At 49.1% G+C, this 21,688-nt stretch overlaps 11 protein-coding genes across 11 annotated transcripts; 7 read left to right on the top strand and 4 right to left on the bottom strand.

Annotated features, from left to right (window-relative positions):
- The first annotated feature begins 28 nt into the window (after positions 1–28).
- On the top strand, positions 29–2,569 carry BP01DRAFT_360026 (mRNA-binding ribosome biosynthesis protein NOP4). Its single transcript, XM_025575821.1, has one exon. The coding sequence runs from the start codon at positions 303–305 to the stop codon at positions 2,502–2,504; it is 2,202 nt and encodes a 733-aa protein (XP_025427809.1). The 5' UTR covers positions 29–302; the 3' UTR covers positions 2,505–2,569.
- On the bottom strand, positions 2,547–3,469 carry BP01DRAFT_360025 (putative progesterone binding protein). Its single transcript, XM_025575820.1, has 3 exons — positions 3,181–3,469; positions 3,011–3,106; positions 2,547–2,925 (listed from the first exon to the last, which is right to left on the bottom strand). The coding sequence occupies exons 1-3, from the start codon at positions 3,287–3,289 to the stop codon at positions 2,747–2,749; spliced, it is 384 nt and encodes a 127-aa protein (XP_025427808.1). The 5' UTR covers positions 3,290–3,469; the 3' UTR covers positions 2,547–2,746.
- A 356-nt stretch (positions 3,470–3,825) lies between these two features.
- BP01DRAFT_360024 (uncharacterized protein) lies at positions 3,826–4,483 on the top strand. Its single transcript, XM_025575819.1, has one exon. The coding sequence runs from the start codon at positions 3,923–3,925 to the stop codon at positions 4,199–4,201; it is 279 nt and encodes a 92-aa protein (XP_025427807.1). The 5' UTR covers positions 3,826–3,922; the 3' UTR covers positions 4,202–4,483.
- Positions 4,484–5,349: 866 nt separating this feature from the next.
- Positions 5,350–5,511, top strand: BP01DRAFT_262606 (uncharacterized protein; the record flags this gene model as incomplete). The annotated part of the gene is made up of 1 exon (XM_025571315.1): positions 5,350–5,511. A coding segment is annotated over one exon (162 nt), but the record flags the coding sequence as incomplete, so codon positions are not given.
- A 602-nt stretch (positions 5,512–6,113) lies between these two features.
- BP01DRAFT_386061 (putative general amino acid permease (Agp2)) lies at positions 6,114–7,682 on the top strand (the record flags this gene model as incomplete). Its single annotated transcript, XM_025577653.1, has 4 exons — positions 6,114–6,325; positions 6,403–7,138; positions 7,196–7,572; positions 7,643–7,682. 4 exons carry the CDS (start codon positions 6,114–6,116, stop codon positions 7,680–7,682), a joined length of 1,365 nt encoding a protein of 454 aa, XP_025427805.1.
- Positions 7,683–7,732: 50 nt separating this feature from the next.
- Positions 7,733–8,867, bottom strand: BP01DRAFT_360020 (uncharacterized protein). The gene has a single exon (XM_025575818.1). It carries the CDS (start codon positions 8,482–8,484, stop codon positions 7,942–7,944), a length of 543 nt encoding a protein of 180 aa, XP_025427804.1. The 5' UTR covers positions 8,485–8,867; the 3' UTR covers positions 7,733–7,941.
- Positions 8,774–10,165, bottom strand: BP01DRAFT_360019 (putative JmjC domain protein). Its single transcript, XM_025575817.1, has 2 exons — positions 8,919–10,165; positions 8,774–8,866 (listed from the first exon to the last, which is right to left on the bottom strand). The coding sequence occupies exons 1-2, from the start codon at positions 9,840–9,842 to the stop codon at positions 8,846–8,848; spliced, it is 945 nt and encodes a 314-aa protein (XP_025427803.1). The 5' UTR covers positions 9,843–10,165; the 3' UTR covers positions 8,774–8,845.
- BP01DRAFT_348202 (transcription factor domain-containing protein) lies at positions 10,124–12,736 on the top strand (the record flags this gene model as incomplete). Its single annotated transcript, XM_025573720.1, has 6 exons — positions 10,124–10,281; positions 10,391–10,467; positions 10,544–10,589; positions 10,663–11,401; positions 11,453–11,704; positions 11,762–12,736. 6 exons carry the CDS (start codon positions 10,124–10,126, stop codon positions 12,734–12,736), a joined length of 2,247 nt encoding a protein of 748 aa, XP_025427802.1.
- A 721-nt stretch (positions 12,737–13,457) lies between these two features.
- Positions 13,458–14,850, top strand: BP01DRAFT_158991 (casein kinase II subunit beta). The gene has a single exon (XM_025570682.1). The coding sequence runs from the start codon at positions 13,704–13,706 to the stop codon at positions 14,787–14,789; it is 1,086 nt and encodes a 361-aa protein (XP_025427801.1). The 5' UTR covers positions 13,458–13,703; the 3' UTR covers positions 14,790–14,850.
- Positions 14,851–18,718: 3,868 nt separating this feature from the next.
- BP01DRAFT_360014 (bZIP transcription factor) lies at positions 18,719–20,156 on the bottom strand. The gene is made up of 2 exons (XM_025575816.1): positions 19,869–20,156; positions 18,719–19,804 (listed from the first exon to the last, which is right to left on the bottom strand). Exons 1-2 carry the CDS (start codon positions 20,050–20,052, stop codon positions 19,176–19,178), a joined length of 813 nt encoding a protein of 270 aa, XP_025427800.1. The 5' UTR covers positions 20,053–20,156; the 3' UTR covers positions 18,719–19,175.
- Positions 20,157–21,072: 916 nt separating this feature from the next.
- Positions 21,073–21,554, top strand: BP01DRAFT_158925 (uncharacterized protein). Its single transcript, XM_025570681.1, has one exon. The coding sequence runs from the start codon at positions 21,107–21,109 to the stop codon at positions 21,416–21,418; it is 312 nt and encodes a 103-aa protein (XP_025427799.1). The 5' UTR covers positions 21,073–21,106; the 3' UTR covers positions 21,419–21,554.
- Positions 21,555–21,688: the final 134 nt, after the last annotated feature.

Below are 21,688 nucleotides of genomic sequence, written 5' to 3'. Positions count from 1 at the left end.
CGAGCGTTCGAGCCGCGCCTAAGGCACTATTCCTTGAATTTGTTATCCTACTTCAATACGTCAAAAGAACATTGCTATGATCCTTTACTCTATGGATTCTAGAGCTGAAATCTTATAACCAGAATTCCATTTCGTCGTGCTTGTTTCCACGTACAGAAAATGCCCGCGTCTGGTCGGCCTCGTCCTGTCTAATCTCGCAACTCACCGCCCGGAGATCCGCTTCTGCCTTTCGACCCTGTTCACACTGGGATTTTTCTGCCGCAGATTTTCTTTCCCCCCAAAAAGTCATCCAGACACCAACCATGGACAGTGACGACTCTCGCAAGGGGAGCTCCGTTGAGGCCCAGGCTACCTCTAGTCAGTCTGTAACCGCTATCGATACGCAAACCAAGGCAACGTCTCAGAGTGCCTCAAATCAACCTCGAAGAGAGTTGTTCATTCGATCGCTTCCCGCCTCAGCGACCACCGAGAGCCTCGCAGAACATTTTTCGCAATCCTATGTGATCAAGCATGCCATCGTCGTCACCGACCCAGAAACCAAACTATCCAGGGGTTATGGCTTCGTGACTTTTGCTGATGTTGAAGATGCGAAGGCTGCCTTGGAGGAACTTAATGGATCTGCTTTTGCAGGCAAGAAGATCAAGGTCGAGTATGCGCAACCGCGCCATCGTGTTGTGGACGAAAACCTCGGCAGATCCAAACCATCCACCGAAGCTCTCGAGCTGAAGAAGCGAAGGGAACAACAAAGAGCGGCCGCTACGCCACCGAGATTGATTGTCCGAAACCTGCCGTGGAGCATCAAAGAACCCAACGATTTAGCTGTGCTTTTTCGGAGTTATGGTAAAGTCAAGCAAGCTTACCTACCGAAGAAGGGAAATCAATTGGCAGGATTTGGCTTCGTTGTGTTAAGAGGAAAGAAGAACGCAGAGAAGGCGCTAGAGGGCGTCAATGGAAAGGAAGTCGACGGGCGAACACTGGCAGTGGATTGGGCAGTGGAAAAAAATATTTGGGAGGATTTACAAAAGGAGCGAGATAACGCGGAGAGTGATAAGCAGGTTGAGGAGCCTAAGGACGCTGAGATTGCAGATGAGGACGAGGAAGCGGCAGAAGCCGACTGTGATGTTGATGAGGACGCCCCTTCCGTTGACGGAGAAGGTGATCTTGACAGTGAAGACGACATGATCGAGGCAGATTTGGAAAGTGAAGCGTTGAGCGAGCAGGAAGAAGAGGAGGAAAAAGAAGAAAACGACGAACGGGATGCATCGACCATTTTCATTAGGAACCTGCCTTTTACGTGTGATGATGAGATGCTCTACGAACACTTCACTCAATTTGGTCCTCTTCGCTATGCCCGAATTGTCATTGACCGAGATACCGAGCGTCCTCGTGGTACTGGATTCGTCTGTTTTTGGAAGGCGGACGATGCAGTATCATGTGTGCGCGACGCCCCCAAGCAGCAGGATCCTTTAACCGCCGATAAAGACAAGGGGAAAAGGGCATCGACTGCATACAAGCAGTCCGTCCTCCAAAATGAAAACGCTGATCCAAGTGGGCGTTATACCTTGGATGGCCGCGTGCTTCAAGTTGCTCGTGCAGTGAGCAAGTCCCGTGCGACTCAACTGGAAGAGGAGGGTGTTTCCCGCCGCCTTGTTCGCGATACCGACAAACGCCGCCTTTACCTTCTTCAGGAGGGCACCATCGCACCCAATTCTGCTCTCTACAAGAAACTCTCGCCTTCTGAAATCAAGATGAGAGAGGACAGTTACAAACAACGACAGAATTTTATCAAGAAGAATCCTAGTCTCCACCTCAGTCTCACGCGTTTGTCTATTCGCAACATCCCACGCCATATCACCTCAAAAGATCTCAAGCAACTGGCTCGGCAGGCTGTTGTTGGCTTTGCTCAAGACATGAAAAACGGTGTGCGTCAGCCTTTGTCGAAGGAGGAACTGGATCGGGCTGCCGACGCCATGCGTGAGGCGGAACAACAGCGAAAGAAGAAGGGGGTGGGAGTGGTTAGGCAAGCCAAGATTGTCTACGAGAGTCGCGATGGAAGCAAGATCAAGGAGGAAACTGGTGCTGGTCGGAGCAGAGGTTATGGTTTCGTCGAATATTATACTCATCGCCATGCTCTCATGGGTTTAAGATGGCTCAACGGTCACGCTGTGGAGCCTCCTAAATCTGCTACCCCTGATGCTCAAGAGAAGAAAAAGCGGCTCGTCGTTGAATTTGCTATTGAGAATGCCAATGTCGTCAAACGCCGCAATGAACAGCAGTCTAAGGCACGCAATTTCAAGAAGGACCAGGGACAAGGAGATGGTGCTTCAAGACGTGGTGTGAAGGATAAACCCTCTCAGACCGGTCAAAAGCGAAAGCGTTCTGACAACAGCAGCGACCGAAATGACGCGGGCGAAGATGCAGAGGAACAGAACAAGGTGGCAAAGCGAAATCGAATCATTGCGAAGAAGAGAATGCAGCGAAGGACTCGGAAAGGAAAGGCTTAGATACTGGTACATACAAAAGTTCAGGAAATTTACATAGATAGCTAATGATCATCGATTGTGCATATTTCCAATGTCACCCAGTACAGGTCATTCCAAGTATCACCCCAGGTCTAATAGACTAAAGCATTAGGTATCACAACAACGCATGAAGGCACCATGGGCCGAAAGCACATTTATGGCGCGCTCATGATAGAGAGCGCTGGCGAATAGACGAAGTAACGCAAAGGTCTCATCAAATTGTTTCAATAGTTTGTAGCGTCCTTTACTTTCCCAACAATATTGTACCGTTTGCTGAAGAAGGTGAACCATTCATCGAGAACCGTCTTCTCTTTATCCTCAAGATCGTACCAATCCGGTCGGCAATCCTCAGGCTTGAGCGACGAGGAGGCCAGGGCGCGGGAGGGATCCTTTCCGGCAAATACTATGACCAGGGATCAGTATTGACATATTTAAAACATGTCTATAGCCAAACATCATATTGATCGAGAAGTGAGGATTGAATGTACCGTGGTACTGTCCACTAGAGCTATAAGCAGCATTGCGGGTCACGTCAAAAACGATTCCCTTGATTGCGACTAGGGTAGGGCGGTTCGAATCGGTGCCTGTGAGTCGCATTCAGTCAGAGCGAGCTTGCCATGTGCAAGTGGAAGTGGATTTTTATTTGGGGTTCACTGACCGTCACATTTCGACAGTTCCTCCACAGTTATCGGATCATATTTGGGAGGGTCGAGCTGCACAGGGATCTTCGGGGAAAAGCGCTTCGGTTCAGGTTCGTGTTCGACCATGATATTTATCTTCTTGATGAATAATTGCTAGTTGCTTTGTACTGGTAGTCCAAGTCAACCTTGACTCCTAAAGGAAGTTGGCTGTTGTGATTGAGGAATATTGGAAATGATGGTTTGAAGGTCAGGAGAGAAGACGCGGGGCAGGCGGGGGGAAGAAGAGCTTGGGGCGGTGCAACCGTGGGTCGGGCCTCTGGAAAGCAGGTCGCTCTGATTTGATTGTTGCCGATGTCTACTGCAGTACAGGATTTCAGAGCTCGATTATTACTGTACGTAGTGATTCAACTGCGCTAGTTTTTCCTAAGGGGATCAAACAGTTGTCTTCGTGTAGTTTACCCATACCTTAAGAATCTGTGGGGGTTGCATACAGAGATTTTCGAAGAGGGCACATAGTTAGGTGCCGTACTGTAAATACAAGTACTCGGTAGGTAGTATTTGTCAAAGCCTACGACTCTGAGTATCTGACGTCAAGAAATGAATGCATGCTGGCTGTTAACTGGAGTCATAGATAACTTTTTCGTACAAATTTACCTCTTCACCTTCACATACCTTCTTCATCCAGGTCCATGTTCTTCTTCAGTTTGCTGCTATCAGGCTATATCTTCCTACTCCTGCACACCACTCACTGCTACTCAAATGATATCCCCCGACCACACTGATAAACCGAGAAAGTCCGGAACTACAAGTACAACTCTTATTCAAGAGAGGCACGAAGTCGGCGAGGTCGATCATACACACGATCGCCAACATAGCCTTGTTGAATCAAAACTATCACATCACCTCTACTTCGAAGACAATGATGGCTTTTTCCCTCCTAGCTGGCTAGGACAGAAACCCCGCGACCGAGCCGGAACTTATCCGTCGACCACAGAGACTGGGATGGCAGAGGAATTCGACCGGACGCTGGATGGTTAAGAGTTGTCTTAGCAACGGAAGCTGCGGAATTTCTGGCGTTGGTTATTTTCCATCTAAGTAGTTGGTTGATATACTTGCTCTTTTCCTCTCTCCTCGGCCCCTCCTGCTGCTTCGATTAGCGGATACTATGGCTCTCTTTGAGGTTTTCTTGCAGGTTCGAGAGTTCTTGCAGGGATGTTTTTACAAGCAGGCGCAATTTGGATGAAAACAAGTATACGGTTATTATGTGATCGCCGAAACTGGGCCTCAGGCTAGTTCTTATTTACATAGTCTTACGCCGCCCATAATAACAGCTAACTTAACCAAAAGCGTTTTTTCAAAAAGAAAAGACACTAAGATGAATAATTAAGGTCTAGTTCCGGAATGCCCCTCGTCCTCCATTCTCCCCAAACCCCGCCATATTTTACTTCCTCCCCGGTTCGCTTCTTGATGCAAGGCGCACCTTGAGTTCAGCATGTCGGCACATATTACAGAGGTTATTCAACTGCAAACCTTATGAACGACACAGCAGATCCTGTATTTTTATGAGGCAAGGAGCGGAAGGAATGCCGCTCTGGCCCTCTTGGGTCCTCCCTTCGGTCCCTCCGCGCTAGCTTGTTGTCTATTTCCAGGCTAGAAGTGGGATCCCCTTTCATCAGCGCGCCATTGCGGGGAGGCAAAATGGAGTCAACCGTGCTAGCGATGCCCTTCTTGCGCTATGATTCGCTTCCTTGCTTGTCTTCTGATATACCTGCCGAGGTAGGCCAGCTAATTCAGCAGACAACTGTAACAAATCATGCTTCATGATTGACAGATACCACTATGATACCGGCTCACGACTGGTCTCGGTGTATTGCTACATATATCATAGGTAGCCTCCCTTCGTCCGCTTCTTGGCTCTTCGTATCCATTTTTAAAAAAAATTTCTGCATTGTCTCTAATGCAGCGCATTCTCGTTCCTTTCGATCCTGGGTTTCGTGCAACAGACTGAACCTGAATCGCTGGACCTGGACCTGGTCGTTAACACGTTTCTACAGATGACTACAGCAATTGCTACCCACGAGGGCCATTCCCTGACCATAAGTTGCGGCAGAGAAGATGCTGCAAGTCACCAAGGGCCCCTTGAAAAGGGTGCCGTCGTCACTGATAACGAAGAGCTCGCAGTTCATTCAATCAAGCTTGCCTCCGATCAAACACATCGAAAGCTGAAACCTAGACACATACAACTTATTGGCATTGGTGGTACGATTGGAACAGCGCTATACGTGCAGATAGGCAAAGGTTTGATGCATGGTGGCCCTGGCAGTCTGTTCCTGGCCTTTTTGATCTGGTTAGTTTCTTGACTCTGCTGTTTAATGTATCGAGCCTTCCACTCCCCTCTTCTATCTTGCGATCCCTGCTGCAGTCTCGACCTAGAACTTGCTCTCTTGGGTTTTGGGAACTTGCCTCTCCAGTAGTAAGCTAGCAGCCACTGCAATGAGACAGCATTTTTCTAGATCCTGGGACATGCATTGGGAGGTGCTATTCAGTTGAAGCAGATAGTTCCTGCAAATCTGTGGACAGCCAGGTGACGTGACTACAACATATACATGGCACTTGCTCGGTAAATGAGCACGGAACCGGACATGACCCTTCAAGGGTCGCCCCTTCTTCAATCTACTCGTTGTGCCGAATCTTATATATCTTCTCAAATCAGGTCTTTAGTGATTCTTTGTATAACCGTCTGTAAGATGCCCCGTTACAAGAGGCTGTGCTGCAATACCCTTGCGGCTCATCACAGTCTCGACTCTCTGTTGTTGCGAGCAACCACGACTTCCCAATATACCGACGGTAGATGCCCGAAGTCTGTCGGTGATCAGTCTCAATGCACCTTGATTTCTTTTCTCTTGGTATGGCCATTACTGAAAGATATCTTGCTCTAGGTCTGGCAGAAATGGTAACTTACTTGCCCATTTCATCGCCCTTTATCAGGTTCGCTGGCCGTTATGTCGATCAAGCCTTCGGTGTGGCCGCTGGTTACAACTTCTTTATCTTTGAGGCTGTCATGGTTCCTTTCGAGATTACGGCTTGTAATATGATTCTCAACTACTGGACTGATGCAGTTCCAGTTGCCGGGGTTGTCGTCATTGTACTAGCACTCTACGTGTGCGTAGCATCTCCTGCATTCTCGTGGACTAATGGATCTCATTACTCCGACTAAACTCAAATCGATGACTCTTTAGACTATTGAACCTCTTTGCCGTCGAATGGTATGGCGAGTCCGAATTCTGGCTGTCTCTAAGCAAAGTCTTACTCAGCGTGGGATTGATATTCTTCACATTCATTGTGATGGTTGGAGGCAATCCGCTCGGCGACCGGCTCGGCTTTCGCTACTGGAGAAATCCTGGAGCTTTCGCAGAGTATTATAAGACCGACGGTCTTGGCCGGTGGCTCGGCTTTTTGGCTTGCTTAATTCAGGCCAGCTTCACCATTGCTGGACCAGAGTACGTCTCTATGGCTGCGGGGGAGGCCGTCAATCCTCGCAGAGTTCTACCAAAGGCTTTCAACGGTGTATTTCTACGTCTCACTGCATTCTTCGTCTTGGGTGTGTTCTGCATTGGCATCTTGATTCCCTACAACGACCCCGAAATGGCCGCAGCGTTCGAACAGGATTTACCTGGTGCTGCCTCATCGCCTTATGTGATTGCGATGGATCGGCTACACATCCCCGTGCTGTCACACATTGTCAATGCCATGATTCTCCTTGCTTCATTCAGTGCGGGTAACAGCTATGTCTACTGTGCTAGTCGAAGCCTTTACGGACTTGCGCTTGATGGCAAGGCGCCACGCATATTCGCCAGGTGCACTAAGAAAGGTGTACCAATCTACTGCGTGCTGGTCGTTCTTCTCATTGCCCTTCTTGCATTCTTGCAGGTCTCTAATGGTTCAGCAGTCGTACTTAATTGGTTTGTTAGTCTGGTAGGTTTTTGTCATCGCTACCCATGCCAGCAGCTCAAACGCTAATTAGACTGATAGATGACTGCCTCCCAACTTATCAATTTCTCAGTCATCACCTTCACATACACTCGGTTCAGGAAGGCTCTGATTGCACAGGGTGTGGACCGACAAACTCTCCTCTACCGCAGCTGGGGCCAACCGTATGTTGCCTACATAGCTTTGGTCTCCACGTTCATTATGACCTTCGTTGGTGGGTATACGGTATTCCTTCCCGGTAACTGGGACGTACCGACATTCTTGTTCTCGTACACGATGATTGCAGTGTTTCCAGTCATTTATGTCAGCTACAAACTACTTTGCCGGACGAAGTATCTGAAGCCCTACGAGGTCGATATACTTACTGGGGTGGACGACATAGATGAATATACGAAGAACTACGTTGAAGTACAATCGCGGTAGGCCCTTGCACATCCCCTGCCCTGTGCATGACTGCTTTTACGATTGACATGGACTAACAAGCTACAGCAACCATCTTTCCCGATTGGGCGACTGGCTATTTGGCTGATTTGGCTGACACTCGTGAATCTGGGCGAAGAGCAAGAATGATTATCTTTATTTGCTCCAGGCCTGATACGTGATGATGATGAAATTAAAGTTCTGGCTATGACGATATATAACACGCCGTATGGCAATGCGCCCCTGTAGATTCGATCTGGAAAGAAAGCATATGGTCACAACACACAAGTCGTTAAAAGTCATAAACCGCGATCTAGCAAGTAGATGACGTGGTTGAGTTCTTTTGTTCTTCCCCGACAAGGATACTCCTAGTTCTGCTGGCCCTGGTTTTGTTGCTCTTTGATAGCATCCATTCTCAATTTGTTCCGCTTTCCCAGGACCCTTAGTGTATTTCTCCGCTCGATCTCAGTCATTTGCTCCCAGTTCGAGATTCTCGACAGTGTTCCGTCCTGGTTGACAACCAAGGGGCCCAGATGGTCCAGCTTCACGGATGAGCCGTCGCCGCTTACGTCAAGTTCGTGCGACGCGGAATTGGCGCTGCCTGCATCTGGAAGAGCGAGATATTCTTTTCGTCCCAGCTGCTCCTGCGTCCGGTTCTCCGCGTTGGCGTCGGCTGTTACAGTAGCCTGGGGTTCTTGGGAGGAGGTCGTCGACATTGTTGAGTAGAAAGTGGAGTTGTGGCGACGGTATAGATTAAATGCGGAGCACTGGGGGTGAATAGGAAGATCGAGTTGAAATCGTGGCGGACCAATTGCCGATGCGCGAATGGATGTGGATGTGGACGTGGTGAGGAGTGGAGTGAGGAGGATGTTGAGGAGAGAGAGAGAGGCACGGGTCAAAAGGCCGGACATGTGCATTATATGTCGGGGAACGTAACTAGTGGGGTTGATTGGAAGTCAGGAAAGGATTATTTGACGTGTGAAAGACCATGGGATTTTCTATCTTGTGAGGTGGAACAAGGTGTGAGAGGTTGTAGGCGGGACTGCGGCGAAAAGATAATTCTAGAACTTTGATGTCGGATGATCGACTTAACCGACATTCTTGATATAGCTCGATAGAAATACGAGCTTCGAGACTCTTCTAACAAGATAGAGATCGTTGATGTAACTATGTATTTGTTGGTTTGCTTTTATTACTCGAGCTGAGTATACAGATGAGCCAGCGTGATCATAATTCGGTCTTACTTTGAACCTACGAACTATAGCTGTGTTATTAACGGAACCACCAGTTAACCTGGTTATGGATTAGTAAACTTCTTCAGGGGCGCGACAATAGGGCCTCTTACCGAAGCAGTTACACATTCTTCTAGTCCCTTGATACTATGCCACCATCCTCGAGGAATGAACATGCCGTCTCCAGCTTCTAGGGACGCTTCAAATCCAAGGGGTCCAGTAGATCCAACAGTTGCCTCATGCCAGACGGCCTTTTCAAGCAGAAACCTCTCCTCACCCTGCATCATTTCATCCCCCCGCATTGCAGCAGCCTCACGGCCGGCACTTTTTCCCATCTGGCGTCGAACCGCCCCAAATACCTTTTGCCCTTCAGAGGGTGGTAACAACCGCACCATCTTCCGTCCGGCTAGCTGAACGAACAGATTCGGGTTCGGATCGCGGTGCAGTGGCGTGTAGGTGGGCGGATACCCGATCCAGACATTTGTATCGTAAATATCCCCTTTCCCTACCTGCTTGACCAGATCCGGGGCGGGGAGATCATCGCGGAGAGTCTGCGGCAGGTCAAGCAGCTGGCATTGTGCTAGGTACAGGCGCGTCTTTTGTGATTCAAGCGATTCTGCCGTCGACATCCATTCAAGGAATAAGCTTAGAGGCGCGTGGAACTGCCGAAAGTCAAGCTCATTCGCTCCGATATCGGTATTTGTAGAAAACTGGGTCAATTCTAATGGAACCATAGCGTCGGCGCCATGTTGACTGAGGTATATCGTGTTCAATCGGGACGGGGAGGAGCTGAACCACTTCGTGAGAGCAGGAAGAGTCTGAAAGTGTCGGCGCGGAAGGAGTATAGGGTGTTCTGGGATGAAGTATGCCTGGCGAAAGTGATCAAGCTCGACATGTTCGAGAGATGCTAATGGGCGATACTGGTACTGCGACGCGGTTGTGGAGTAAAAGCGGAAGCACTGGGGTCTCTGATCATAACGGTTGAAGCACCTCCATACCCGGAGGTTATTGTAGCGCGAGCATTGCTGGGCCTTCATATAGACTGTTGAGATAAGTGAAACTTACAGGAGGTTGCGGCTATGTGCGGAGCATCATGAAACCAACCTGGGCTTGGAGCTCGGGCAAATTTCCGCGCTGAATGACCTTGACTTGATCTTACCGCCTTACGTGACCGGGCCTCAGTTCAACCGTCCGCCGGTCTGGGGAAGACGGAAACCCCGCGCGCGCCCCATCTTGTGAGGAGAAGGAACCTATCCGCACCAGGTCGCAGCTTGCTCGCACGCCCATAATAGTCTTCGCACAGCGGATTTCAATCAAGATGGCAACAGAGTCTCCCCAGACTGAGATTTTACCACCTCAGCCGGATTCCACGGACCAGAACGAAGCTCCGACTACCGAGACAGTGAAGAGAAAAGCGGAACAGGCCAACGGAACGCATACTCGCACCAAGCGGAATCGCTACATCTCTATCGCATGGTATGATCCCGGCTCTGAAACCCACCGAATCACATTTTCAGACCTTTGTCAGTCGCAAGATTCCAATCAGCTGACACGGCAATTCACGTACTTCTTTCTGCTTTTTCAGCAATGAATGTAAACGGCGCAAAATCAAATGCAACGGCCAGGTGCCCTGCCAACGTTGTGGGCACCTCAACCTCGAATGTCAGTTGTGCGCTGCGAGGGCCATGCAGCCCGGTAATGCCTTCAATGCAAGATATAAGCTGAGCAATTACTCTAGGCCGATATGCCCCGAACTGCTGCAACAATACTTTCAAAGATTCCGAGTAGGCTGTGGCTCTTTTGGTTTCGCGATTTACACACCCCGGAGCGCCATGGCTAATCGGTTATTCAACACAGAGAGTTTCGATCCATGAAAGACCAGATCAAGACATTACAAGATCAAGTCAATAGTCTCTTTTCCAACTTGAAGGACTTACGGTCTCAACGTTCGTCTTTAGACTCATCGGGTTTCGAAGGTTTCTCTCGAGATGGCTCGCAGTCAGTCTTCACGCCCATGCATGCACCGTTGACTAAACCTCGTTCAAAACATCCTCGCTTTCAGGGCCCTACTAGTTCTGCTTTCAACTTTGATGTCGCGCGTTCGAGCCTGCAAAATATGGGTATCGCCCCAGCTGAAGAAATGATAACAGATGATCTCACAACAGCACATGCCACCCCGGCCGGGTCACCTCCCCATGTGGGTCAGCTTGTTTCTACGATACACCCAACCAAAGACCCGATCTGGGTTATTAAGCGGGATGAAGCCCTGCGACTCTGCCAGGTCTATGAGGAAGAAGTTGGAATCATGTACCCTCTCGTAGACATCGAACAGGTGGCGCAACAAGTTAACCTGCTCTATACATTCATGGAAGCTGCAACTCGTACTGGCTTTGCGCAAAGGGGTCTGCCTGGTACAGATGGTCTTCATGACGATAACACACTTCTTCTGAAGATGATCCTTGCTATTACGTTGGTGATAGAGGGGGGCGGCCAGAGCGAGCTTGCACGGCGCCTGTACCTGAATGTGAAGCCGGTTGCGGAAGCCAAAATCTGGGACTCGTTGGATATCAGAACCATTCAATTGTATGGTTTGATGGTATGTTATGCTTATGAGACTAAACAACTTCAGTGATAACCAAGTGTCCAGGCAACATATCATTTTCATTCAGATGATGACGCTATGGCATACAGGATTATTGGTCTTGCTGCACGTATGTGTCTCGAATTGGGTTTACACCGACGAGATGCTTTGGCCAAATCATTTCCCAGCGAGGATCAGTGGCCTGCCATCGTAAAGACCTTCTGGTCAGTGTATAGTCTGGACCGGCGTTGGAGCTTTGGCACAGGGCTGCCTTTTATTATACAAGATGAAGACATTGATCCCAGTCTTCCTGAACCGGTAAGATACATTATTCAATTATCAAATCAGCCATGCATATCATTAACCTACCACTAGGATGCATCTCTGCTGTATCTCAAATGTATGATATCGTACAATCGTATCAGCTCCAAAATCTGGTACTCTGGGCTTGGCTCGGAGGGAGCAACTGACATACGACGCGATGAGATTGGCTATTTGGATTATCAGATTCTACAATGGTACAAGCAGGTCCCAGATGGGCTGAAATTTTATCCAGTTGAGGTTACAAAGCATCACCAGGCTGAATCAACCAGCCGAGGTCTTCGAAGATTGAGAATTCTCTTATATCTACGAATGAATCAGCTTCGAATCCTCATCTATCGGCCAGTGCTGCATTCCGCGGCAAGCATCGCGGAAGACAAGGGTCATGCACAGACTGTGGTGGATATCGCCAAAGACACGATCCGAGTGCTCACCCGGCTCAATGGGACTTCCGATATCTATCGTACGCAGCAGATCACTTTCAACTATTTTCTAGTCGCCGCCTTAGCGGTGCTTTTCCTCGCTGTATGCCATGCACCACATGACTTCAACCGGCAGGTTAGGGACGAGTTTTACATGGCTCTTGAACTGGTCAGTGTTTTTAGCACCAAATCCTATGTCTCCAAGCGACTATGGAAGACGATAAAAGGTCTCCGCAAGATCGGCGAACGACTGGGAGTCATTGTACGACCCTTTGGAACTGATTCCAATGACCCCCATTCTTCGGCGGCCGTCGCAATGGCCGGATTGGCTGGTCATTCGATTGAAGATCTTTCTGTATACGGACCGGTGAATAGCGCTGGAGAACTAGGGAACAGCCCGCTGAACGGGCTTCAAATGAGCCATGAACTCACAAACCTATTTGAGGCGGTGGGGGGATTTGGCAATTTCATTAATTCGGGAGGAGCTTCGGAAAGCCTCAGTGGCTTCATTGGGCAGGATGGAGAGATACAAAACACTGGGGAAGGTTTATCAGGCGTTTTGGGAGATGAAGGCGAATGGTCACGAGTCATACGAGATCTATTTTAGAAGTTCAAAGCGTAGTGGAGATGTGACGACTAAAGGCATTAACATTACTGTCGATTTTGTCGATGATATGCTTATAACTACACGTAAAAGTTGTGATTAGTCGTGGTCGAGAGCCTTAAGAGATTACTATCACGTGATAAATAGGTGCAGAACTTGTGTCCAGGAAGGCTCATCTGGATCCCAGATGCCTTCCTCGAAGCAACCGCGCGATCACCACGATGGCCCCGAATTAAAGAGCATATCATGTGGTTGTGAGTGCTTAGATCAACAAGTTGTTTCGCTATTCCCTCTTTCCGTAATCTTACTTCTTCGTGTTGTCAAGTTTTCCCTTACTCCCCTCTCACCGCCCCACGAATCCAATTTCGGAAGCCCCTCGACAACCTCCGTCGATCGATCCATCCATCCAGACCCGAGCTGGAAGTGCGTGCGTGGTCCAGCCTCAGCTCTAGCTTACCACTCCGTTCGTGATCGTTAGACTCTGGGTCAGAGCCTGCTTTGTGGCAGTTCATGTCCTTCTAGGCGATTATCGGTTAGTGGTTCTCCCAACACACCACTTATCGCGTCAACGTTCCCTCATCGCACAATAATACGCCGGCCCGCACATTGCCCATAACCCCTCGCCTTGGCAGCCAGACGTACGGTGTCTAATTAACCATTTCAGCAGCCCGCCTTCGACGGCCTCCTCTATAAGCACCTGATTCTTTGTGTTCCATATCTCCTCCCTTTCATTCAAGGGAGTAGCGCAACGAACCCGGTAAACGTGCACCCGGCATTCGACATAGCCGGTGCAGGTTCCAGCCCGCGCCCTATCTCGGAACGAGATTCATATCGGAAGCCTGGTTTTTCCATTTAGCTCGGCAACGTGTCGAGAGAGACAGGTTCGGCGTTGGCCGACGGCCTAGACAGGCTGGATCTGAGTCAACTGTCTGAATCAACGCCCTCATCATCCGCGTCGGACTCGTTCGATATGTCGTCGTCGGAAGGTGCACCGGAGTCATGGATCTCCTCGTTTTGCTCCTTGATGGGCCACGAGTTCTTCGCTGAAGTTTCGGAGGATTTCATCGAGGATGATTTTAACCTCACTGGCCTTCAGTCGCAAGTTCCCATGTACAAGGAGGCGCTGGAAATGATCTTGGATGTGGAGCCAGAAGAAGATGATGAGGAAGAGGAGGAAGAGGAAGAAGATGAGGATGATGATGAGATAATAGGCGACGACAAGCCCCCGGGTTACCGGAGAGCTGGAGAGCGCAGACATGCACGGGTGGCAAGTGATTTGAGTGTGATTGAGAGCTCTGCCGAGTTGTTGTACGGCTTGATCCATCAACGGTACATCACATCGCGGCCTGGTATCCAGCAGATGCTTGAAAAGTATGAAATGCAGCATTTCGGTGTTTGTCCTAGAGTGTACTGCAATGGGTGCAGGGTCCTGCCCGTTGGCCGCTCAGATACCCCGGGCCAGGAGACAGTTAAGCTTTTCTGTCCCAGTTGCCAGGACCTGTATACACCTCCGAACAGTCGCTTCCACTCGGTTGATGGCGCCTTCTTCGGTACTACTTTTGGATGTCTGTTCTTCATGACTTTCCCAGATTTGGATATCGGATCTCGGATGGACAACTCTCTCTCCGCTTTGTCTCCCACGCGCTCTTCCTCCCTGACATCTTCTTCGATCAATAACCAGGTGTCTCCAGACGTGCCTCCTCCTAACCAGCCCGTTGAGATCAACGGCATGCGTACGGTCAATTTCAGTCCAGGTCTCGGCCCGGGCCGCATCTATGAATCACGAATCTATGGATTTCGTGTTTCGGAACGATCACGGTCAGGTCCACGCATGAAGTGGCTGCGTATGAAACCGATCGATATTCGTGAATTAGATGAAATGTCTCGCTACGAAGCGTTACATGGGGAGGGTGATGACGATGGCGACACCGAGATGGGCAGTGGTAATGGCACCGCTGCTCAGAACGCCGCCATCGCCAGACGGAAGAAAGCCACCATGCGAAGGCGCCGATACAATCCGGATCAGATGAGTATCAACGGAGCGGAAGCTGGCTAAAGTACTCTTCATAATGCTTGGATAAAACCGTCGCACTTTCTCTCCATCATTTTTCCTTGGGCTACCTATATGAAGGCAACATTTTCTTCATTCTTCATTAATCCCTTCGCCCACTCAAGGGTTCAGCTATCTCTTTTCTTTTTCTTTCTCGCTCTTCCTAATCCTTTTTCGTCATTCAACTTGTCTTCACTTCCACCACCCTCACCACCACCGCTACCTACCCAGCGAGGTTTGAAGTTCATTGTAACCGAGTCGAACCTCTGCTGGCAGACATCACCTTGTCCGATTGCTGTCATGCGCATAGCCCCAGACTCATATATCTTCATGTCTAGTAATCTTGTCTCATGTTATCTTATGTTCCGTTTCTCCTGTTGACCTGCATTCAGGCGTCGTTGAGTCAAGTTGTCGTCTTTGGCGTACCGATTCACGTTCACAAATACAGTACACATAAAACATGCACAAGATCGTTTACATTACGGATAGACATGATGTTGAGTCATTGCGCCGTAGTTGCGTAAGGGGTGTGTCTGAGTAGTATGTTGAGAAGGAGCTCTGTCAGGATGGTGAGGTCTGGCGGATTTTCCAGGTCTCGGCTCGCATCCTTTGCAGTCTGTAGGACCAGCTATGAGTATGCCTTGTTTTGGGTGTTGCGGCCCAGGAGGCCATGGGTGGTTGAGCCTGTTGCACTCAACCTTCAAACATCCCTTTGTCTCCTCTCAGCCTAGCTAATGAAGTGAGGTTTGAGTTCAGGAACTGAAGCGACTAGATGCTGTAGGGATCATAGATCTTTGAGCTTCCCGTCCGGTAGTAAAGTCATGGCCGGCACCGTACGTTTAGGTTGTTGCGCTCCAGCGAAGTCCGAATCCCGTTCGGCCGCACTAGGCTGGCTCGGTAAATAGTCAGTCGTCTGGTAAAATTAGTGTCTCATAAGATTGCGAAATTTGATACCTACGCTATGAGGGAATAAGTTGGGAGGAATGAATAAACTTGAAAGAGAGTGATTTATTTAACATACATCCACTCTCAGCGACTCATCGAGTGCGACCCCAGGAAGGGCAAACCAGCCTGGTTGGCGTCATCATCCAAGAAAAGCCACAGATCTGACAGCCAGAGAGGTCTTAAAGCCATACGGTACCTGGGAGACGAGGGGGGGGCCTCTTCGCACGTGGTCCACAAATTAAGAAACACGCAACAATGCAGTGGGGGGCCATCCAACTTCCAAGACGGCCAGCCGTAATCTTCAGGCATTTGAGGGGGGAAAATAAAGTGATGATGAAATCGGCACCGGTTGAGTCATTATTTTCTCCGGTAAATAAGCCTCATTTGAATCCTCACTGGGAATGCTGTTCGATCCCCACCAGCAAGGTTTGATAATGGGCGTGTAGTTGTTGTTTGGATGGGATTCGCGGCAACCCCATGGCTCCAGGATCCCTTAAATGCGCTTTGCGAGATGTAACAGGATGGGGTCCGTCCGTGACTTTGCAGGTATGTACATTCAAATTTCCCGAGATCCCCTCCTTTTGGTCGGATTTCACCGTCGTTTGCCTTATCAAGGTACAGTACATACAGTAAGTACAGTACAGCAGACAAGACAAATCTTCAGTTTGAGCCGCGTTGTAAGTTTTCTCTTCTCTTTGCTTTTCTTTTCTTTTCTTTGATCATCTTTCTTTCATGTCCTCATGCTGGGCATGTTCTGCACCTGATGCTGCTTGGAGCCTCGCATTAGCGTGGCCTGATGGCTGCCTGTCTATACGAGCTCCGACCGAGTTGAGGCGGAAACGCTATCAAAGAGAAGCAAGCATCTTTGCCCTCTGAATCGTCCAAATGCCATGTAACCCAGTTCCGGGGCGCCTAGGATCGTTGCAACGTTGGGATCACTTAATCACTCGCTGGGAGAGGGACAATTCTGGTTGGTGCCAGCAAGCTGTATCTCCACAGCGTGTTGCACGGAAACTGCAAATGAAGTCGTACAGCACTCTCTAATTCAGGTTAATAAAAGAATGTGCACACAAACTGGTGCGGAATATTTTTATATCTTTCACATGTAATCAGTCCTACCTGAGGCTCGGGGACACGGGTGGCTCAATTGCTCGTATCTCGCAGATTAAAGGTTGTTTCTCTTGCTGGATGATTAGAAATCACGATTGGCAATCTAGCGACCTGGATCCACAGGAGGAGGCTCTATGTTATGTACCAAGTAGACGTGGTGTCGACCCCGTTTCTGAAAGTATGTATTGGCGATTCTGGCATTTTTCAGGTTCTATTATTGAAGCAACTTCCGTGGAGATAGCAATCCTTCGCAGTCCAGAAAGAACTCCATTCCAGATTGATCCGAGGTGCGATTTGCCGTAAACTCCGAGTGCGAGAGTCGGCGATATGCGTTATTTCCGAGTACAATTACCTACTCATACTCAATTTACTCATAATGAGGCTGGGGGGCGGGGGGAAGGGGGGCCAGGCTAAAACATCAGATACGACAAAACATCAGTCATATTTGTATTAGGTCGACTGAGACAAGATCTGCAAGTAATTTTAGATGAGAGTCAGATGTGAATTGTCAACTGGTTTAACTAATCAATGACCAACCGTGAGGGTACAAATGAATTGATTTGTAATCCGCAAATCTGGTGATACTCCTCCGTCCAACATGATTGTACCGCATCTTGACGGGAGCTGTGGAGGCGCAGCAGTAGCATACCAGCGATCACTAGCCATACGTCACAGTGGTTGCGCCGTGAGCAGAGCCTCCTGGTAGAACCGCGGGAGCAATGATAATTACTTCGTAGAGGGTGATTTGTTTCTGCTCCCCATCCAAATCCCGCCTTTACCGTTCGACCTCTCTTGGGAGGGGATCATCGGCCGGGAGCGGCATGGTTGCCCGGGCTGGAGTCTGGCCCAGGCGCTATACGGCCGCAGAGTCTTGGAGGGGATGAGAAAGCCTGAGTCGCGATGAGATGGACAAGTCAAGAACCCCCTGTGAAGGTTGCATTCCGGTTGGTGAATCATCTACCTTGGCCCCAAAAGTGGAAGGCCTTGCGATCATGGATGGATCAGTTGAGAGTTAGGTAGTTATACCCCGGTAACTTATTTACATCTATTGAAAAATGGGTGTTAGTTAACTAGTGGGGGCCAATATACTACTGTACAGAGTACACAGTAGTGATAGTACTGTCTGTGTATGTCGCGGGGAGTTCGGCCCCACAGAGAGTGTTAGATACTGCTGCTGCTGTTGCTTTATACAGTACATACAGTACTAATCTACTACGACTATTACTGCTACAACTACCTACTTATTCTACTCTCATAAGTTGACCTCATCAACCCAAGTACGGGGTCCTCCGTACGGAAGCCTTCAACCCCGTGGACCCCGGGTGGTCCGGCCTGATCAATGATTTACCTAAATTGGAAGGCACGGGGTGGCCGACCGATGAGCCGCCGATGGCAGGTGCACCTTGCCTAACCAGGTAAAGTGCTCAGCGCGGGCTCTACTGTTGGGCTGGGGGCTGAAAAAAAACAATGGAACCTGGAAGGGTACAGACGAGCCCGCCAATTATGCATGTTCGCCAAACACTTTCACCCCCACTTCACCCACTTCACAAGGCAGCTAGGTAGGTAGTTTACCTTACTAGTACTAGTGTGGACTGTGGAATGAGTCAATATTCGCGATTACTCGATCTGGATGGACTTGCTGCTCCACTGCTCTGGCCCAAACTCTGGATCACTACTCCGTACTTTGTACTACCTGAGTTCAACGATACTTGCTATTCCTAGCTTTCTTTGTTCATTCGCGCTTCACTTCAGACTTCTCCTAAAACGGAGACTCATCAATGGTATAGTGGAATGTTCTTTTTCATTAATGATTTGCACTTTGTAGTCCAATCTCCCAGATACGCCCTAGAAAGGTCCAATTGTGACAAGTCGGAGAACGCCGCTAACCCATGCCTCTATCTGTGGTAATAATCCCTTACTACTTACTCGAACTTCATGTGAGTAGCTGGCGCACAGCCAATGTAGGAAGGCTCTCCACTGAACCAACACGAACCGCTCTAGGCAATTGACCAAACAAACCGCAGACGATAGACGCCGAGAAGTAACAGAAACAAAATAGACAGAAAACAAAAATCGTGCAATCGCTTAAAACACAGTTGCCAGTGACACATCATTGCAGTCATTAAATAGAGGAACGGTGAGAAGGTGTCAGAAATCGAGAAGGAATTCGGGTCGTCGTATAATCATAGAAAGGGATACATGTGAGGTGAGCATGGACCTGACTTTGGTGTCAGAGGGCCTGTTCCCAAAGAAGGCTCTGCTGGGGTTGACGGTGACGAGTGACCATCGCTAAGAGCTGAAGACAAAGGTGGCATCTGAGAGACGGAATTAGCACCGTTAACCCTGGAGCTCTAGTACAGACATGTGTCGTGTAGTGAGAGGGGTATGTACAGGGATATTGGTCTCCGGCAAGTGTTGTGGTGTTGGACAGAGATCGATGCCCGCCATTGAGGCATAACTAATGCTGAAAGGACTGACAATCTCGTCGTCGGCATAAGAATGGGGTTTCTTAGACGGGCCCGTGGCTGAGAAGGCAACGGGAAGGATTGATGGCAGCTGAGTACTGTATTCATTGTGGTAGGATAGATCATGGTAGCTGCCTCCAATGGGGTGGTATGCCGGAGGCTGGCCGTAGCTCGAATGGCCATACGGGTCCAAGTGTGAGTAGGATGGGTAGGAAAACACCGGGGGTGGGGACGCCGAAAGCTGACGGGTACACTGATGAGAAAACATTGACCCTCGATCATCCGAGGTGGAATAACTGTCGTAGGACGAGCCTCGCTCACTGGGCGTGTGGTTGGTGATATTCTGACTGGATTTGGATGCGCGGTTCGGTTTGCTGCGACTGGCCTTCGCTGTATGTACACCCTTCGCTGGTTCCTGTCTTTCGAGAGTTCTTTCAGGTGATGTTGAGGCCGTAGCTGCTCGCTTTTCCAAATCCTCCAAGCGGCGTTTGAGCTTTTTACCTACCAGACGAGCAATCCTTATTAGTCAATGGTACTTCACGGCTTGCCCAGGCCAGGGACATACGGTAGTTTCTTTGCGCGATGCGATTCTGTATCCGACGCCGCTCCGCAAGATCGGAGATCTTAGTCCAGTCCTCGTTAGGATTGGCATTGGGACTGAAAGCGCTGCTGGAAGCGTGACTCGATGAACCTCTCGAGTTGGAGGACTGCGGATAGGTGTAGTTTGATGAACGATGCATGTTGGGCATGGAGAAGGGAGAGGTATATAGCTACCAATAGTTCCAGGCGCAAACGTACGTGATTGTGTTGCTTATCAGTGAAGAATGAGGAGGGAGAGGGATAATGAATAAACTATATAAGTAGTGACGAGCCGTGGAAGAATCACTGCTCTTACTTTTTGGAAGCGAGAGAAATGCGCAGGAGGTATTCGGTTTTTAAAACAAAACTACGCCATGGGTTGATCAGCTGGCAAACAGGTCTGTAGCTTGTGCCTGCTAAGCCCCGGTCCAAATGACAGTAGTCCATCAGCGACTGTCGATTGAACCGTTGCGATAAAAGCGTTAGTCCGTGCTCCTAAGCCCATTAATCTTATTGTTGATTTTCTATTTTTCCCCTTTCTGATTAAGGGTGGGGGTATGAACACTAGGTCCATCTCTTTTGGGTGCCTTTTATTTCGGAAAAAAATTATGTAAATAAATGAGATTAGAAAAAAAATGAAAATACAGTACATGATTACATGGGGGTAAAAAGAGTGACCAGGGTGTGGGCACTTGCAGGGAATGCATGGCTCTCGACCATGTGTCGTTGGTAAGGAACCTTACCCGAATGGATGCGCCGATGTGCAGGGCTGGACGGCGTCACTAATAGCCGGCGTGAGTTAGAGCGTGGGTTAGGGGCAATCCTGGACCATGAGGCTGTTTTAGCGGATCCCGATGGCCGATACGACCACAGTGAAGGGAGGAGGGGCAGAGTTAGACAGACATGATATCAGGCTGTGCTACGGAGTAGACTTGATACCAACTTCTGGTTTGTCCACCAATCTTGGCCATGTGGTTCCATATTGCACATACCGATTTTTACGAAGTGGACCAGCAGTATCCACGAGACGGCCTCCACCGTACTTAGTGCAATCGGCCACAGCACCCCTTCGGAGGAGGAAATTGGAATGACCCCGATGCCTGGTAGATCTCGGTTAACAACTCGCTTCTTGCTTGTCTCCTACGTACTGTAATCGCTTGCAAGAAATCACTTAGGCTTGGCTAGCTTGACAATGAGCGGTCGTAATCTCTTTGTGGGATTTTCATGGGCATACTGTATGCACATATTCTAATCTTCACTTCTTCAAGAAGCCAGATCTCTCATTACCACGATTGTTGGGTGGCATTCGCTTTTTTAAAAAGAGAAGCTAGAAAAAAAAAAGAAAGGGAGAAAGGCCAAAAAAAAGCAAAAGAAAAGAAAACGGAAAGGAAAATGGAAACAAATTGTACTAGCGAGCATTTTCTGAATTGGTCAAATAAACATCTGGGTGCGCGCACGATCCGACTCAGGCTGTGGTCGATACAAAAGAAGTTCAGATGCTGTACTGATGTCCGCTCAAGCGCCAGGCAGCCTTGAATCTTTTGAACTCGCGCCCTTCAAGTGTGGGGAAGCTTTGGGGACATGACATATCAACTGCCTATCATATACCATGTAAAGTGGGTACAGTACAACAACACAGAACATACTATAACGCAGTGTTCCGATGAGAGACCCATGTTTGGGTTGGGCCTGGGGCAACTGAAGAGCGGTACAGGGCCGGGGAGCTTGTATGCGAACCAAAATAAGAAGTAAGTATTAAGGTTTCAGTGATAGGTAGGAAGAGAGCCCAATAGCGACCTGCTGCCT

The sequence above is a fragment of the Aspergillus saccharolyticus genome (genome assembly GCF_003184585.1).
Source record: "Aspergillus saccharolyticus JOP 1030-1 unplaced genomic scaffold BP01scaffold_42, whole genome shotgun sequence".
Lineage (NCBI taxonomy): Eukaryota > Fungi > Ascomycota > Eurotiomycetes > Eurotiales > Aspergillaceae > Aspergillus > Aspergillus saccharolyticus.
The sequence above is the reverse complement of the archived record's forward strand: the minus strand, read 5'-3'. Positions and strand labels throughout refer to the sequence as shown.

Bases quoted from the DNA above. Each gene is read 5' to 3' on its own strand.
- BP01DRAFT_158925 (XM_025570681.1), top strand. From the start codon at position 21,107: ATGGGCATACTGTATGCACATATTCTAATCTTCACTTCTTCAAGAAGC.
- BP01DRAFT_360020 (XM_025575818.1), bottom strand. From the start codon at position 8,484: ATGTCCGGCCTTTTGACCCGTGCCTCTCTCTCTCTCCTCAACATCCTC.
- BP01DRAFT_360014 (XM_025575816.1), bottom strand. From the start codon at position 20,052: ATGCCCAACATGCATCGTTCATCAAACTACACCTATCCGCAGTCCTCC. The intron at 19,805-19,868 runs GTATGTCCCTGG...CTCGTCTGGTAG, and splicing joins CATCGCGCAAAGAAACTACC to GTAAAAAGCTCAAACGCCGC.
- BP01DRAFT_360026 (XM_025575821.1), top strand. From the start codon at position 303: ATGGACAGTGACGACTCTCGCAAGGGGAGCTCCGTTGAGGCCCAGGCT.
- BP01DRAFT_360019 (XM_025575817.1), bottom strand. From the start codon at position 9,842: ATGAAGGCCCAGCAATGCTCGCGCTACAATAACCTCCGGGTATGGAGG. The intron at 8,867-8,918 runs GTAAGAGGCCCT...ATCCATAACCAG, and splicing joins AAGAATGTGTAACTGCTTCG to GTTAACTGGTGGTTCCGTTA.
- BP01DRAFT_158991 (XM_025570682.1), top strand. From the start codon at position 13,704: ATGTCGTCGTCGGAAGGTGCACCGGAGTCATGGATCTCCTCGTTTTGC.
- BP01DRAFT_360024 (XM_025575819.1), top strand. From the start codon at position 3,923: ATGATATCCCCCGACCACACTGATAAACCGAGAAAGTCCGGAACTACA.
- BP01DRAFT_360025 (XM_025575820.1), bottom strand. From the start codon at position 3,289: ATGGTCGAACACGAACCTGAACCGAAGCGCTTTTCCCCGAAGATCCCT. The intron at 3,107-3,180 runs GTCAGTGAACCC...TGCGACTCACAG, and splicing joins GGAACTGTCGAAATGTGACG to GCACCGATTCGAACCGCCCT. The intron at 2,926-3,010 runs GTACATTCAATC...CCCTGGTCATAG, and splicing joins CTCTAGTGGACAGTACCACG to TATTTGCCGGAAAGGATCCC.